General features: G+C 51.9%; 1 protein-coding gene and 1 pseudogene across 11 annotated transcripts in view; one reads left to right on the top strand and one right to left on the bottom strand.

The window, feature by feature from the left end:
- FARP2 (FERM, ARH/RhoGEF and pleckstrin domain protein 2) overlaps nucleotides 1-14,513 on the top strand; it is a 148,544-nt gene extending 134,031 nt beyond the window's left edge. For 7 of the 10 annotated variants that reach the window (XM_077958136.1, XM_001091489.5, XM_015111551.3 and 4 more), the window contains 8 exons: nucleotides 2,174-2,242; nucleotides 2,953-3,042; nucleotides 9,641-9,723; nucleotides 10,751-10,869; nucleotides 11,205-11,368; nucleotides 12,627-12,734; nucleotides 12,965-13,116; nucleotides 13,690-14,513. In XM_077958136.1, coding sequence (XP_077814262.1) covers nucleotides 2,174-2,242; nucleotides 2,953-3,042; nucleotides 9,641-9,723; nucleotides 10,751-10,869; nucleotides 11,205-11,368; nucleotides 12,627-12,734; nucleotides 12,965-13,116; nucleotides 13,690-13,807 — 903 coding nt within the window. In that variant the 3' untranslated portion in view covers nucleotides 13,808-14,513. The remainder of the gene's footprint in view (nucleotides 1-2,173; nucleotides 2,243-2,952; nucleotides 3,043-9,640; nucleotides 9,724-10,750; nucleotides 10,870-11,204; nucleotides 11,369-12,626; nucleotides 12,735-12,964; nucleotides 13,117-13,689) is intronic. The other 3 variants (XR_013402291.1, XR_013402294.1, XR_013402292.1) reach the window with 1 other exon arrangement.
- LOC144333545 (small ribosomal subunit protein eS12 pseudogene) lies at nucleotides 7,550-8,083 on the bottom strand (annotated as a pseudogene). The gene has a single exon (XR_013402299.1). The product of XR_013402299.1 is annotated as a small ribosomal subunit protein eS12 pseudogene (transcript).
- Nucleotides 14,514-14,693: the final 180 nt, after the last annotated feature.

Raw genomic sequence — 14,693 nt, forward strand, 5'->3', positions numbered from 1 at the left:
TCACACCACTGCACTCCAGCCTGGGCAATAGAGTGAGACCCTGTCTCAGAAACAAAAACAAATCAATGAACTGTAAACATATGGATTTATTTCTGGACTCTTGATTCTATCCCATGGTCTATATGTCTATTGGGCCAGTTACTTTCTGTCACTAGTGCTTTTTGCTTTGAACTCAATACTCTCAACATTAAAAAATTGTTTTAAAAATTACATGGAGATGTTTCCTGTCTCAGCACACACATGTGCATTGAAGCATGTGTATGAATCATGTTCTGTGTTAGCTTTGTTAGAAGAAGGTATTGAAAATGTGGAACTGCAAGCTTGGAGAAATGAATTAGCCTGGAATACACAGGAAACCTTCCCTACTTCAGGAGTCTGGGCTTTGATCGGGTGCTAGGACCACCACTCTTTTGTTTCTCTCCTTGGCTGCATAGCGTTGAGCTGTTGCTGCTGGCTGGGAACTCCTGAAAGTAGGGCTCATGTTACATACCATTATTTCTCCTAGTAATCTCTGTGCAGGGTCTTATAGATGGTGGCCCAGGGAACTGTCGCTGGGTCTTATAGATGGTGGCCCAGGGAACTGTCGCTGAAAAGACAATTGAGAGTAGCTACATAGGACAGTGGCAAAGGTGTAGGCTCTTGAGCCATGCATCAAACTCAGTCTCACCACACTTCCTGTGTGTCCTGGGCAGGCTGCACCACCTCTCTGAGGCAGGAGGTCTTGAGGATGAACAAGGAATCTATGTCAGCTGCTCAGCCCTGGGCCTTGCATGAAGTAGATGCTGTGCAAATCCAAATAATAATTTGTTATTATTAGTCAAAATCTCTAAAGTCATGTCTGTATAGCCCAGAGTTTCATGTCTTCCTGAGTTAAATATGTGTGTCAGTCAGGAGACAGAAACCATGCCAGTTATTTGAGCAGAGGATGTAATAGCAAGGATTGTTAACCAGGTATAAAGTTGATGAGGTACCAAAGGGTAAAAAGAACTGTGAAGTGTCAGGGAGGTGGCAGAACTGTGAGCCACAGGTACTACCCTAGGGCTGGGGAACAAATTTGACAGCTTGGTCAAAGGCCCATAGCACTGAGCCTCACAGCTGGCAGCAGGGCCAGTGCATGGTGGAGAAGGCACCCCGTGGGTCTGGGACGTACATCCTGTGTGGGGGCTCTGGAGAGGGGGCTGCTGCTCAGCCAGTGCTGGGGTCTCTGAGTGTGATGCTGCTGCCTGTGGCTGGAAGGAACTGCCACTCCCAGGGCCAAGCAATTGCCAGCAGCTCACAGGGACCTCAGTGTGTGGTCTCCAGGGCTCCCTGTCATGCCCCTGTGGCCTCTCAGAGTAGGGCTGGGAGGCAGGTTTGGAGTGAGAGCCCCAAGCTTAGTTACCAGCCTCATCCAGTTACCCAAATGCATCCATATGACCACCTTCCTCATTGTGTGGGGTGGACGTTTCTGTTTGGGCTGATTTTTCATCCTACATGTCTGTGAGGATTATCTGTGTAGTGTGCTCCTCCTTGCGCCTTCATGCAGTGTGTTGGGGCTGCTCATACTAGTGGGCCCCTGACACATTCTCTGGACACCTGCTGCTCCTCCTGTCTGTCTGAAAGGAACAAACGGTGGAAGAGCTCCAGAGCAGTCCAGGTTAGGAATTCAAGGGGCTCCCAGGACTCTCGCTTACCCTATCTGCACAGGTGTCTGACGCTGGCAGGATTCTGTTTTCTTATCTAATGCCCTGTGGGGAGGGGCTAATTTGAATACCTAGGAGAACTCTCCTTTCCTCCTCCCATTCTCAAACCTGCTCCTGTCCAGTTTTTTCAAAGCGGATCTCAGATGACATCTTTGTGGCTGAACCCTCCAGCAGCTTCTCCTCAGCAAGAACAATACCCCGGGCTCTACCTCTTGGTTGTGTCAGGGCTCCAGGGCTCCTAGTCCAGGGCAGGTGCTCAGTAGATGATTTGAAGATTGAATTTGTTGGCACCAAGACAGGACCTGGTGATCATGGGCACTGCTGAGGGTAGAGGAGCCCCACTGGGAGGCCCCACTAGAGGACCCTCATTGGGAGGAGCAGCCAGAGGAGCACAAGCGGCCACAAGGCTATTCCTGACCCTCGGCCCGGCTAGTGCGCATCCGCCAGCTGCCCTCAGCCAGCTCAAAGGGGACTCTGTCTCTGTCTTTCAGGAGTTCATCCGTGAGGGCTGCCTTCACAAGCTCACCAAGAAGGGCCTGCAGCAGAGGATGTTCTTTCTGGTAGGTTTTCTCCCCACTCAAGCTGTGCTTCCCCCCCCCAGGGGGATGGGCAGCAGTTCTGTTAGGGATACCACGTGCAGCGGCAGTCCCTTGGCCTCTGTGTAGTTTAGCACTTGGAGGCTTTGGTGCAGGTGGGTAGCGTTGGAGTCAGACAAGGCCAGGGGAGGGTCACAGAGTGGGAAGAAGCAGAAAACAGCTTCTCTGCCCACCCCGGGGCCAGCCTCCCTCCTCATTCCAGGTTCTGAGCACCTGACTATGGGACAAACAGAAGCCAAAAGGTTGTAAAGTCCATATACATGTGGCTGCAAGAAGGTGCTACTGACTGCCCAATGGCCAGTCGGGACAGGCTCACTGTTGGCCCAGAAGCCCCTCCCAGAATGTCCTTGTTCCTACCAGTTAGTGGGTTCCAGCATGAACCATGTGGATGAGGAGGTAACTGAGTCAGCACCAGCCAGAATTCCTTACTGCCTCCAGCTTCTCAGCCAAGCTAGCTGGGAGCTGACCCAGCAGATGTACTGGTTCCTGTGGCCACTTCCTGCCTCTGGTCAAAAATGACCAAATGAATGAATAAAAGTCCCCTTTTTGCCAGAAATCTCCAGCAAGCTGAATAGATCTGATGTCCACATGATGAGCAGCCAGAGTCTAAGTTGGTCTGCCCATTAAGACACTTGTTTGTGAAGTTCATAGATGTAAAGCTTCCTACTTCTCAGTTCTCAGACATGTTGCTGTACACAAGCAAAGGAGTCGCAGGGACCAGCCACTTCCGGATCCGGGGCCTCCTTCCCCTCCGAGGCATGCTGGTGAGTGGTCTTGCACCCTGCCTGGGGTTTCCACGTGGTGCTGAGCTGGGCCCCACCCACCTCTCTCCTGCAGAGGTGAATCCTAACCCAGCAACACTGAGAGCAGTACCTGCTGAGTATTTGGCCACACTGGGAGCAGCACCTGGTGGGCATTCCTTGTTGGTTGTCTCTGACCCCCATGGTCATTGTTCTTATTGATGCTCAAACTGCCCTGTCTCTAGTCCATCGTTCCCTTCTAGGGAAACCTGGACTCAGCCTGTGGTCTCTGTCAGCACCTGGCAGGACAAGGCCTGCTCCCTGCAAGCTTAGAGTCAGCCTCTGCAGCAGCATCTTCCTCAGGCTGTGTGACATCCACACCAGCCCTCTGTCCCACGTAGGCACATGCCTGGGATGGGAGCAAAGATTCCTCATTTTAGCGTGATCCAGTTCATCAACTTTGTCCTTTGTGGTTGGCTGCTTGTGTTCGATGGAAATACTGTTCTCAGGTCATGGGGAGACTTTCATGCAGCTCTAGAGGCTCTGTCCACTTGCCCTGAGTGTGTCCCTGCACTAGGCCTGGAACGGTACAGACAGGTAGCCAAGTCCAGGACTTGCCATAAGGATGTGCCATCGGTCCAGGACACCTCATCACAGTGACTGTCTCTCCCCATGGCCCTGCCAGGCCTCCTGCCTAGGGTGCCATGGACCTAGGGGCTCTAATCCCCAACTCTGCCCTATCCCTTTTGGCTTATTTGCCTTGACTACAATGCTAAAGTAGTCCTCCCTCCCTCCTTGTGGTCCTCCCTCTCAGTGATGTTCCCTCCCTGAGATCCTCCCTTGTAATCTTCCCTCCCTGGGGTCCTCCCTCCCTCCCTGAGGTCCTTCCTCACTCCCTGTGGTCTTCCCTCTCTGGTATCTTCCCTTCCTGTGGTCCTCCCTCCCTGGGGTCCTCCTTTCCTAGGATCTTCCCTCCCTAGAGTCCTCCCTCCCTCTCTGGGATCTTCCCTCCCTCGGCTCCTTCCTCCCTCCCTGAGGTCCTCCCTCACTCCCTGTGATCTTCACTTCCTGGGATCTTCCCTCCCTCTCTGGGATCTTCCTTCCCCGGGGGTCCTCCCTTGCTCCCTGTAGTCCTCCCTCCCTGGGATATTCCCTCCTTGGAGTCCTCCTTCCCTAGGATCTTCCCTTCCTGGGGTCCTACCTTGCTCCCTGTGGTCCTCCCTCCCTGGGATTTTCCCTCCCTGTGGTCTTCCTCCCCCAGGGCCCTCCCCCAGTAGGGTCCTCCTTCCCTGAGGTCCTCTCTCCCTGGGGTCCTCCCTCCCTGGGATCCTTCCTCCCTAGAGTCCTTCCTCTACCAGTGGGGTCCTCCCTCCCTGGGGTCCTCTTTTCCTGTTCTTTCTTCAAGGGTTTTGTCCACTCTCATCCCTCTGCACTGCCTCCTCCTGACAATGAGCACCAAAACCCTCAGGCAGGTGTTTGTAAATTTTTTTTTTTTTTTTTTTTTTTTTGAGACGGAGTCTCGCTATGTCACCCAGGGTGGAGTGCAGTGGCCGGATCTCAGCTCACTGCAAGCTCCGCCTCCCGGTTTTTTACGCCATTCTCCTGCCTCAGCCTCCCGAGTAGCCGGGACTACAGGCGTCCACCACCTCGCCCGGCTACTTTTTTGTATTTTTTAGTAGAGATGGGGTTTCACCGTGTTAGCCAGGATGGTCTCGAACTCCTGACCTCGTGATCCGCCCGTCTCGGCCTCCCAAAGTGCTGGGATTACAGGCTTGAGCCACCGTGCCCGGCCTGTAAATTTTTTTTTCTTTTTTTTTTTCTTTTTTTTTTCTTTTTTTTTTTTTTGAGAGGAGTCTCACTGTATCGCCCATGCTGGAGTGCAGTGGTGCAATCTCGGCTCAATGCAAGCTCTGCCTCCTGGGTTCACACCATTCTCCTGACTCAGCCTCCTGAGTAGCTGGGACTACAGGCGCCCGCCACCACGCCTAGCTAATTTTTTTGTATTTTTAGTAGAGACGGGGTTTCACTGTGTTAGCCATGGTGGTCTTGATCTCCTGACCTCGTGATCCACCTGCCTCGGCCTCCCAAAGTGCTGGGATTACAGGCGTGAGCCACCCCGCCCGGCCAAGTGTTTGTAAAATGTAATTCCACTTTTCAGGCAAGAGGAGGTCAGATTGAATTAGCTCATCTGCCACCACTGGAAGCAGACCCCATTTGTTTTAAAGTATACTTTTAAAAATTACACCTTTATTATAGAAAAAATAATTGAAAATATAAGATAGAAATCACTCATCACTGACCAGGTGCGGTGGCTCACACCTGTAATGCCAGCACTTTAGGAGGTCAAGATGGTAGGATCGCTTGAAGCTGAGAGTTTGAGACCTGCCTGGGAAACATGGCGAAGTCAAATCTTTAAAAAAAAATTTTTTTTTTAATTAGCCGGGCATAGTGGTGTGTGCCTATAGTCCCAGCTACTTGGGAGGCTGAGGTGGGAGAATCACTTAAGCCCAGGAGGTCAAGGCTGTAGTGAGCTGTGACTGCACCACTGCACTCCAGTCCCAGTGACAGAGTGCGACCTTGTCTCAAATTAAAAAAAAAAAACCCACAGGAAAAAAAAAAAAGAACTCCCTCATTATTGTACCACTCAGCAGTGATGGCTATAGGCATCTGCTGCACAGTTGCCATCATCCACGGGCTGTTTTGTCAGGGCACTGGTTTTCCTTTCCTTTCATAGCAGCCCCAGTTCATTTAACTAGTCACCTGTCATTGGATGCTTGGCTGTGGCTGGTTGTTGAGGACTGTAACATTGTTGGGTCTCTGTCTTTCTGCACATCCTTAATTATGTCTTTCAGATCAATTTCAAAATGTAGATCTGTCTGAGCAAAGGTGTTTACGGCCTTGGGCACTCCTGCTAAATTGCTTTTGGAGCACCTGTGCCAGCTGACCTGCCCACTGGCAGGAGCTAGGTCTAAACATGCATCTTTCCCTCCACCATGGAAGGTGCTAGGCACCCATCTCTCTTACTCTTCCCAAGTGGGTAAGGCGAGCAGCCCCATCAAGCAGCCCCGTTGTCTCACTTTTCGTCCCTGTGGACTGTCGGGGAGGCCAGCCTGGTCCCTGTGTCCTGGCATTCCGTGCTTTTCCTCTTGGGAATCACTCAGCTTGCTGGTCACTCTGGTCTCCATTGGTCTGTGAGTTTTTTGTGCACATTAGTGAAATATTTACATGGTAAAAATGCTCACCAACCCTATTAAGTCAGAAATTATTTTCTCAGTTAGTAACTGCCTTTTTACTTTGCTTGCAATTTGGTTTTACCTTGTAGAATTTAAATTCCATCTTGATGGGTTGTGTTTCTCTTACTCTAGAATGGCATCTGGCACATATAGGGAACCCAGCAAATGCTTGTTGAAGGTGTGAATTGAAACAGATGTTCCTCAACTTACGATAGGGCTATGTCCTGATAAACCCATTATAAGAGGAAAATATCATAGTCAAAAATGCATTTAACAGGGCACAGTTGCTCACGCCTATAATCCCAGCACTTTGGGAGGCTGAGGTGGGCGAATCACCTGAGGTCAGGAGTTTGAGACCAGCCTGGCCAACATGGCGAAACCCTGTCTCTACTAAAAATACAAAAATTAGTCAGGTGTGGTGGTGGGCACCTGTAGTCCCAGCTACTCGGGAGGCTGAGCACAAGAATCACTTGAACCCGGGAGGCGGAGGTTGCAGTGAGCCAAGATCGCACCACTGCACTCCAGCCTGGGTGACAAAGCAAGACTCTGCCTCAAAAAAAAAGAAAAGAAAAGAAAAGAAAAGAAATGAAAATGCATTTAATACACTTAACCTATCTGATATCATAGCTTAGTCTAGCCTACTCTTTTTTTTTTTTCTTGAGATAGAGTTGCCCAGGCTGGAGTGCAGTGGTGCCATCTTGGCTCACTGCAAGCTCCGCCTCCCAGGTTTACGTCATTCTCCTGCCTCAGCCTCCCGAGTAACTGGGACTACAGGCACCCACCACCACTCCTGGCTAATTTTTTGTATTTTTTAGTAGAGACGGGGTTTCACTGTGTTAGCCAGGATGGTCTCGATCTCCTGACCTTGTGATCCGCCCACCTCTGCCTCCCAAAGTGCTGGGATTACAGGCGTGAGCCACCGCGCCTGGCCAGCCTAGCCTACTTTAAATGTGCTCAGAACATACATTAGCTTACAGTTGGGTAAAATCATCTAACATGAAGCTTGTTTTATAACAAAGTGTTGAATATCTCACATAATTTATTGAATACCATACTGGAAGTGAAAAACAGAATGGTTGTATGGGTACTTGAAGTTCAGTTTCTACTGAATGCTTATCACTTTCACACCACCATAAAGTTGAAAAATCAGGGCCTATCAGGGTCAGCTCTGGCTGTCTTTTCCTTGAGGGTTTCTATCCTTCGTATGGGCTCAGGAAGTTCTTCCCCATGCCAGTATTATATTAGCACCTTTTTATGGTTTCATTTTTCTCATTTAATTAATCTCCCTAGAATTTGTGTTTTGTTTTTTGGGTTTTTTTTTTTTTTTTTTGTGAGCCAAAGATTGATTTATTCATTTCTTGCATTTGAAGTACTCTTCGATAACATCCTTGGCCTGAGACTCCTTTCCATAGTCCTTAACTACTACACAACTGCAACCAACCATTTTACGGGGTTTCCCCTCTCTGTCAATTTTACAGAGGCCTACCCATTCTCCTAGTTTCTTGTTGTCATCAACCTTAATTAGGTTGATCTGGTGTTCAGCACAAAGGGCCTCCACCAACTTGACATACATAGGCTCATCACAGTTAGATGCAAGCACACAAAGATGGGCTTGGCGCTTGTCTAAGGCTTTGGCAGCTTCGCGAATTCCACGTGCTAGGCCATCGTGGATGAGGGCGGTCTTCAGCACCTCTTGTAAAGCAGTATTAACGTCCATTACACCTCCAGCAGCAATGCCTTCCTCGGCCATGGTGGTGGGTTACGGATGAAGCGGAATCTTGAACGCACCCAAGCCTCCGCCTCCGCGCGACTCCGCGGCGGCAGGAAAAGAGGGGTTTTTGTTTTGTTTTGTTTTTGTTTTTGAGACGGAGTCTCGCTCTGTTGCCCAGTCTGGAGTGCAGTGGTGTGATCTCGGCTCACTGCAAGCTCTGCCTCCCGGGTTCACGCCATTCTCCTACCTCACCCTCCCGAGTAGCTGGGACTACAGGTGGCAAATTTTTTGTATTTTTAGTAGAGATGGGGTTTCACCATAGTAGCCAGGATGGTCTTGATCTCCTGACCTTGTGATCTGCATGCCTCAGCCTCCCAAAGTGCTGGGATTACAGTTGTGAGCCACCACGCCCAGCCTAGAATTTGTTTTGATAGATATTAGATTGGGATGTAACATTTCTCCCCATTATTTGTTGAATCCTTCATTTTCTCAGTGATGTCAAAGACTCTTTATCAAATGGAAGCCTTTGTCTTTGTACTCGTTCTTTCTGGGCGTTCTGCTCCATTCCTGTTTGCCCAGCATCAGTCCACTCTCTCTAGTTAGTGGTGTCATATGAGATAGTCACTGTTTGGGTGAACACATTGCATCCCTTATTCTGCCTCCTTTTAAAAAAATGTTCTTTGCTATTCTCAAGCATTTAATTCTTCCAAGTAATCTTTTAAGTCATTGGACAAATTCCTTCCAAAAACACCGTGGAGATTTCAGTTGAAATTGCAATAAATTTTTGTGTTAACTTAGGGGAAGACTGACATCTGGACAATGTTTTGCCTGCCCTTGCTTATGCTGATTCAGATTTTTGATGTCCAGTGAGAGGCTTGGTTGGTGTATCAGGCTCTGCACAGGGAAGCTGTCCATTCTGTGGAGTTGTTGGTAACTGGCTGGTCCTGGGGACAGAGAACTGGCCCTTGTTCCTGACTGTTAATGGGAGGATGATGGCTCTTGGCTTGAAGAGATCATCTTTATCATGTTAACACAGTTTCCTTCTGTTTCTAAGAGGTATTATCAGAAATAACACCTTGGATTTTGGCAAAGGCATTTTCAGCATGTAGAGAATTGATCCTTTTTCTCTCTGACTTCTGATGGGATGAGTGTTATCAATCAGCTTTCTGATGCCGAACCATCCTTGCATTCCCAAAACAACCTTACTTGATCATGGGACAATTCCTTGTGTGTGCTTTTAGATTAGATTTGGTAATATTTTATTTTGGAATTATTTCATCTAACCACTTATAATTAAAATTAATCCCCAGTGGGTTTTCTTTGAATCTAGCTCTATTAGGTTTTGGTCTTTGGTTCATAAATGAATTGTCCAACTCCCTTTTGGATAATGAAAATGCTCAATGTTTTTTCCTTTGCTTGATTTTCAGCTAATAGTGCTGGACCCCCCGGTGAGTATTTGGGTGCCCTCTGGCCCATGGCTCACCCCCTGGGGTGCAGCTGCCATGGCGCAAGGATGCCAGTGTCCTCCTTGGCCTCTTGTAGAGTCTGTGTGCACTTGGACAGCACTGGGCTTCCAAGCCCCACCTAGCATTGCCAGCAGTCACCTTGTGTCCTGCTCAGGCTTAGGCTGTCAGTTCCTTCTTGGCCACAAGATTTGGACCTTTTCTCCCACCTACAGGTAGAAGAAAGTGAGAATGAGTGGTCTGTTCCACACTGTTTCACCATCTACGCGGCTCAGAAAACAATCGTGGTGGCAGCCAGGTAAGGGTCTTCCATATCTCCTTCCTGAGCAGCCCTGGATGGAGGGGTGGGGACTTCCTTGCCATGAGCCTCTTGAGTCCTCTGAGCTGTGAGGGGCCATGGAGCCTCATGGGGTTGTGCCCCCTTTGACTCTGAGCTCTGCTTCCAAGTTATGCAACCAAAGGAGCAGCCTTGCCCTTGTCAGGGGCAGGGCTGCTTGCTGACCCTGACAACATCCCACAAGTGGCAGACTCCAGTGCTGTGGAGCTGCTCCCTCTGCCCTCTGGTTCATAGTGCCTCCAAAGACGGGGTGGGTGAGTGGGCAGGCTCCTGTGGTCTCCCAGGGCACAGGTGCTTCCCCAACCCTCACGTCAAGAAGTGCCAGCAGCTAGTGATCAAAGCCCCAGCAGGGCAGCTTACACCCAGCCCAGCCAAACACTGCCTTCCAGTCCCAGTGTGGTATAGACTCGTGTGAGACAGACCAGGCTATGGCACAGAAGCAAGTGGAAACAGCTCCCTCCTCCGCAGATAAGATCAACAGAAGGATGACACTGAGCTCATTTGGTGGCCAGGATGCAGGGACCCCTGCACGGTCACCAGCACCACACAGTGCTCTGTGAGGAGTCTCAGCTCCGACTGCAGCGCCCTGGCCAGCATCAGCGAGCACAGGGCACTCAGTTCCTACCAGGAAATGTTCACTTAATCATGAACCAGGGCCAATCTTGCATTTCAGTATCAGAGATGTAGAGAACACTGTTTCAGGAACAAACACCCCTGCAGACCTCCATTCTAGGACCGGGGCCCTGCCTTGGCTCCCCCAAGCCTGTCACAGCACCCTGGGGGTCAGGCTGATGCCGGGCCCTCCCAGCTCTCCTCCCTGCTGTTCTCGCTGCAGGGGACACGTTTCCCAGTCCTCTCCACCCATCAGGCAGGACAAAGCAGAATGTGGGAGAACAGGTGCGGTGAAGGCTCGCCCTCCCCTGAGGGCTGGGGCCCTACACAAAGGAGAGCAGAGCCACTGAGCCTCGCCCTCCCCTCCTCCCCGCAGCACTCGGCTGGAGAAAGAGAAATGGATGCTCGACCTGAACAACGCGATCCAAGCAGCCAAGAGTGGTGGTGACACGGCCCCTGCACTGCCAGGCAGCACCGTGTGCACTCGTCCCCCCAGTGAGTACTGGCCACGACCCCCCAGGAGACCTTCACTACACCTAAGTAGGCTTTTTCTGGAAGTTGTTTTCCTTGGTCCCCATTGGTCCGCTAAGCTCCCACACAAGCCCCTTCCACAAGGAATGTTTCAGGCTACGCCTCATGCCTGGGTGGGAAGAGGGGTCAATCGGGCTGCTCTGGCAGAAGCACCTGTGGTTTTGCTCTCAGCCAGCAGCTGGCCTAGCACCAAGGGCTCCCCATTTCCCCAGGGCCACCCGAGAGGAACCCAAGGGGTGGAAGTATCTGGCAAGCAGAGGCCACAGGGGGTCCCCCCTGAGACACTGACTTCTCCCCAGGATCCCCCAACGAGGTATCTCTGGAACAGGAGTCAGAAGATGACGCTCGGGGTGCCCGCAGCTCCCTAGAGGGGCATGGCCAGCATCGGGCCAACACCACAATGCACGTGTGCTGGTACCGGAACACCAGCGTGTCCAGGGCAGACCACAGTGCAGCTGTCGAGGTACGACCATGTGAGCATCACCTCAGTGCATCTGGAAGCTTCCCAGCCCTCTCTGCACTTGGTTGCTGAGGAGGGGACCTCAGGAGGGTACCAGCAGGCAGGCTTGGCCCCAGAGAGCTGCCTCTTACTCTCCCCGTGGTAGAAGGTGGTATGGGAAGTACCCCTCATCCAGTCAAACCCTCTTTGAAAAGGGTGTTTCAGGTCTGGTGTCTCTGATGAAGTCCAGCAGGCAGGGCATGTCCTCAGGGCCTGGAGCTGGTGTGTAGTGGAGCTGAGAAAAGCCCTCTTAGACATATCCTCCCGCAGCCCCCACTCCCAGCGCCTCCGAAACCCTTCACCTTGGGCTTGGAGCTTGAGGCTCTGCCCAGGCACCCTGCCATAGAGGGTGGTCCGCCCTATCTCACTGCATGGGCTCCGTCTGCCATTGTGGGTCGCCAGGTTCCTCAGCCTGGTGCCCCCACACCCTTCCCTAACTCTGCTCTCTTACTCCACCCAGAGCTCTTGTCCTTCTTGCTGTTTCCCCAGAAATCCCCCCCAGCCACAATCTGCTGGGCAGGGGCTCAGGAGCTACCCCAGCCCAAGCCTCTCCCCTGATGACCCTGGGTAGGTCAGGGTGCAGCAGGTCCCTGACATGAGCCCGCCAGCTTGTGGCCAGCCCAGGACACCTGAGATCTGAGCAGGGTCCTAGCCAGGCCTGCCCCCGCCATCTTGGACAGAGTGCAACCCCTGAGCACCGCCCTGAAGGCGGGAGGCTCACGTGAGCCCCGTGAGCTGAGCCACTCCAGCGCCAAAGCCATGCCTAATCCTGGCAGAACAGATGCCACACGCTTAGGGATGGGGCTGCAGTGGGGCATCTTGTGTGTGCCTTTACTTGCCTCTCCCCCACCCATCATTTTAAAGAACCTTCCAGACTTGGCTCAATGTACTATCTCTTAAAGTGTCTTCTCTCTTCTTGCTGTTGGATGGGTTTGTGGATGGTTGGTTACTGAATGCTAACTTTATTATGCACAGGGAAAAGGAACTCATTTTACTTGGTGCCTGGAATGTCACTCTAGGTTTTTAACATGCTTCTGTTGGATTTAAGTATTGATAAAGCTGCTGTCCATAGCAGTCCAGAGGTAAAATCAAGGCCTCGGCCGGAGAAAGCATGCAGGTAGTTAGTCTTGGGGAGTAAACCCACTCCCACAAGGCCCCAGGGAGATGGAGCTGGGGGTTCTGGGTGCTGGTTAATGCACCTGCACTTTTCCTTTATTGACAGAACCAGCTTTCAGGATATCTGCTAAGAAAGTTCAAAAACAGTCATGGCTGGCAGAAGCTCTGGGTCGTCTTTACCAATTTCTGTTTGTTCTTCTACAAAACTCATCAGGTACTGGGGTTTCACTGGAGCCCGATGCAAGTGATGCTGGCAGACACTCACCCTCCCCACGTGTGTCCCTTTTGTATTTTGGTTCTGCCCTCCCATGCTTTGCCCACACACCCTGTGCTCCCTTGGCCCGTGAGCATTTGTATGTGCCACCGTCGTGCAGGTAGCAGAGGAATGGGCGCTCCCTGCTGCAACCCAGCCCCTGGAACCCGTGTCCCTGTGCTGTCTTCCAGGATGACTACCCACTGGCCAGCCTCCCGCTGCTGGGCTACAGCGTGAGCACCCCCCAGGAGGCCGATGGCATACACAAAGACTACGTTTTCAAGCTCCAGTTCAAATCCCATGTCTACTTCTTCCGGGCTGAGAGCAAGTACACATTTGAAAGGTAATTTTGTAGGAGGCAGCCTTGGTCAGCTGCCCAGGTCTGAGTGGGACCCCAAGGAACATTGGTATCTCCTCAGCTCCCATTTCTACTCATGGTGTTGGAGGCAAGTTTTCTGGGCCCTGGAAAGGAAGGGCTGAGCAATGCTTCCAGCATTTCCAAACAAACAGCAATGCTTTTTTTTTTTTTGAGATGGAGTCTCCCTCTGTCACTCAGGCTGGAGTGCCGTGGTACAATCTTGGCTCACTATAACCTGCACCTCCAGGGTCAAGCGATTCTTCTGCCTCAGCCTCCTGAGTAACTGAGATTACAGGCATGTGCCATGCCGCCTGGCTAATTTTTGTATTTTTAGTAGAGACAGGGTTTCACCATGTTGGCCAGGCTGGTCTCGAACTCCTGACCTCAAGTGATCCATCTGCCTCCCAAAGTGCTGGGATTACAGGTGTGAGCCACTGCACCCGTCCCCAGGTTTTTAACCCTTCTTTTGTCCTGCTTGTCCCGTAACCTGGGTTGTTCTTGGGATGGTGTGTGAGCACAAGCTGGCTTTACTGGTCTGACAGCCGCCCTCTCCTCCAGGTGGATGGAGGTGATCCAGGGAGCCAGCAGCTCGGCTGGGAGGGCCCCGAGCATCGTGCAGGATGGTCCCCAACCCTCCTCAGGGCTGGAGGGGATGGTCAGGGGAAAGGAGGAATGACGCTCAACCTGCCCAGGTCTGGACACAACTACAAAGAACAGCAGGACAGAGGTGGCCTCTGTCCTGAGGCTTCTCATCAGATGGGAAGTGGCTGTAGTCTCAGTGGATCCCCACTGGCACCAACAGTGTGGGTGGGCCTCATGTAACATCTGGGAGGGGCTTCATCCCCCCACCCAAGGCCCAGTGCATGCCACCCGCTATCTGGGGCCCTGAGAAAAATGTGCAGGTCTCGAGCGCGGAGCTGCTCACGCCTTGGCCCCCAGGCCCCTGGCTCATAGACACAGGGCTTGAGCAGTGCTCTGAGCATCGGACCAAAGCCTGGGCACACCCTGCCTCTCTCCCCAGAGCAGGGTCCCTGCTGAGGACTGGCCTAGAGCAAGCACTGGAAAAGAGGCCCTGCCATACACCCTGCATACCCACTGCCAGGACCCTCTCAGACAAGTGTGGCACAGCCATGCTGACCTTCCATCTGGTGAACCAAGTGGCAGCCCCAGGGGCCCGCCCTGCAGGTCACAGCTCAGCAAGTCTAGCAGAAGCCATGCTTGTTCCCCGTGTACCTCTGGAGAAGCAGAAACCAAAGTCCCCCTGTGCCCTGGGAGGGTGGGGTCCTCTAATTTATTAGTGCCCAGCATTCCTTCCAACGGGAAGTAGACGAGTGACTGCTTTGTTCACACACATTTGATTAAAAATAAACAGCATCTCCCCACCTGCATACTCCTCTGCCTGCTCTGTTCGCCTTCCAGGGGGCCAAGCAGAGCCCAGGAATCAGTCACAGGGAAGTTTTGAAGGGTGGCTGGGCTGCAGTCTCTGCGTGCCGTGATGAGGACTCAGGACCAGGGATGCTGCAGCCCTGCATGGTCCGGGCCCGCCCCCCCACACACCTGTA

Source organism: Macaca mulatta, chromosome 12 (genome assembly GCF_049350105.2).
Source record: "Macaca mulatta isolate MMU2019108-1 chromosome 12, T2T-MMU8v2.0, whole genome shotgun sequence".
Lineage (NCBI taxonomy): Eukaryota > Metazoa > Chordata > Mammalia > Primates > Cercopithecidae > Macaca > Macaca mulatta.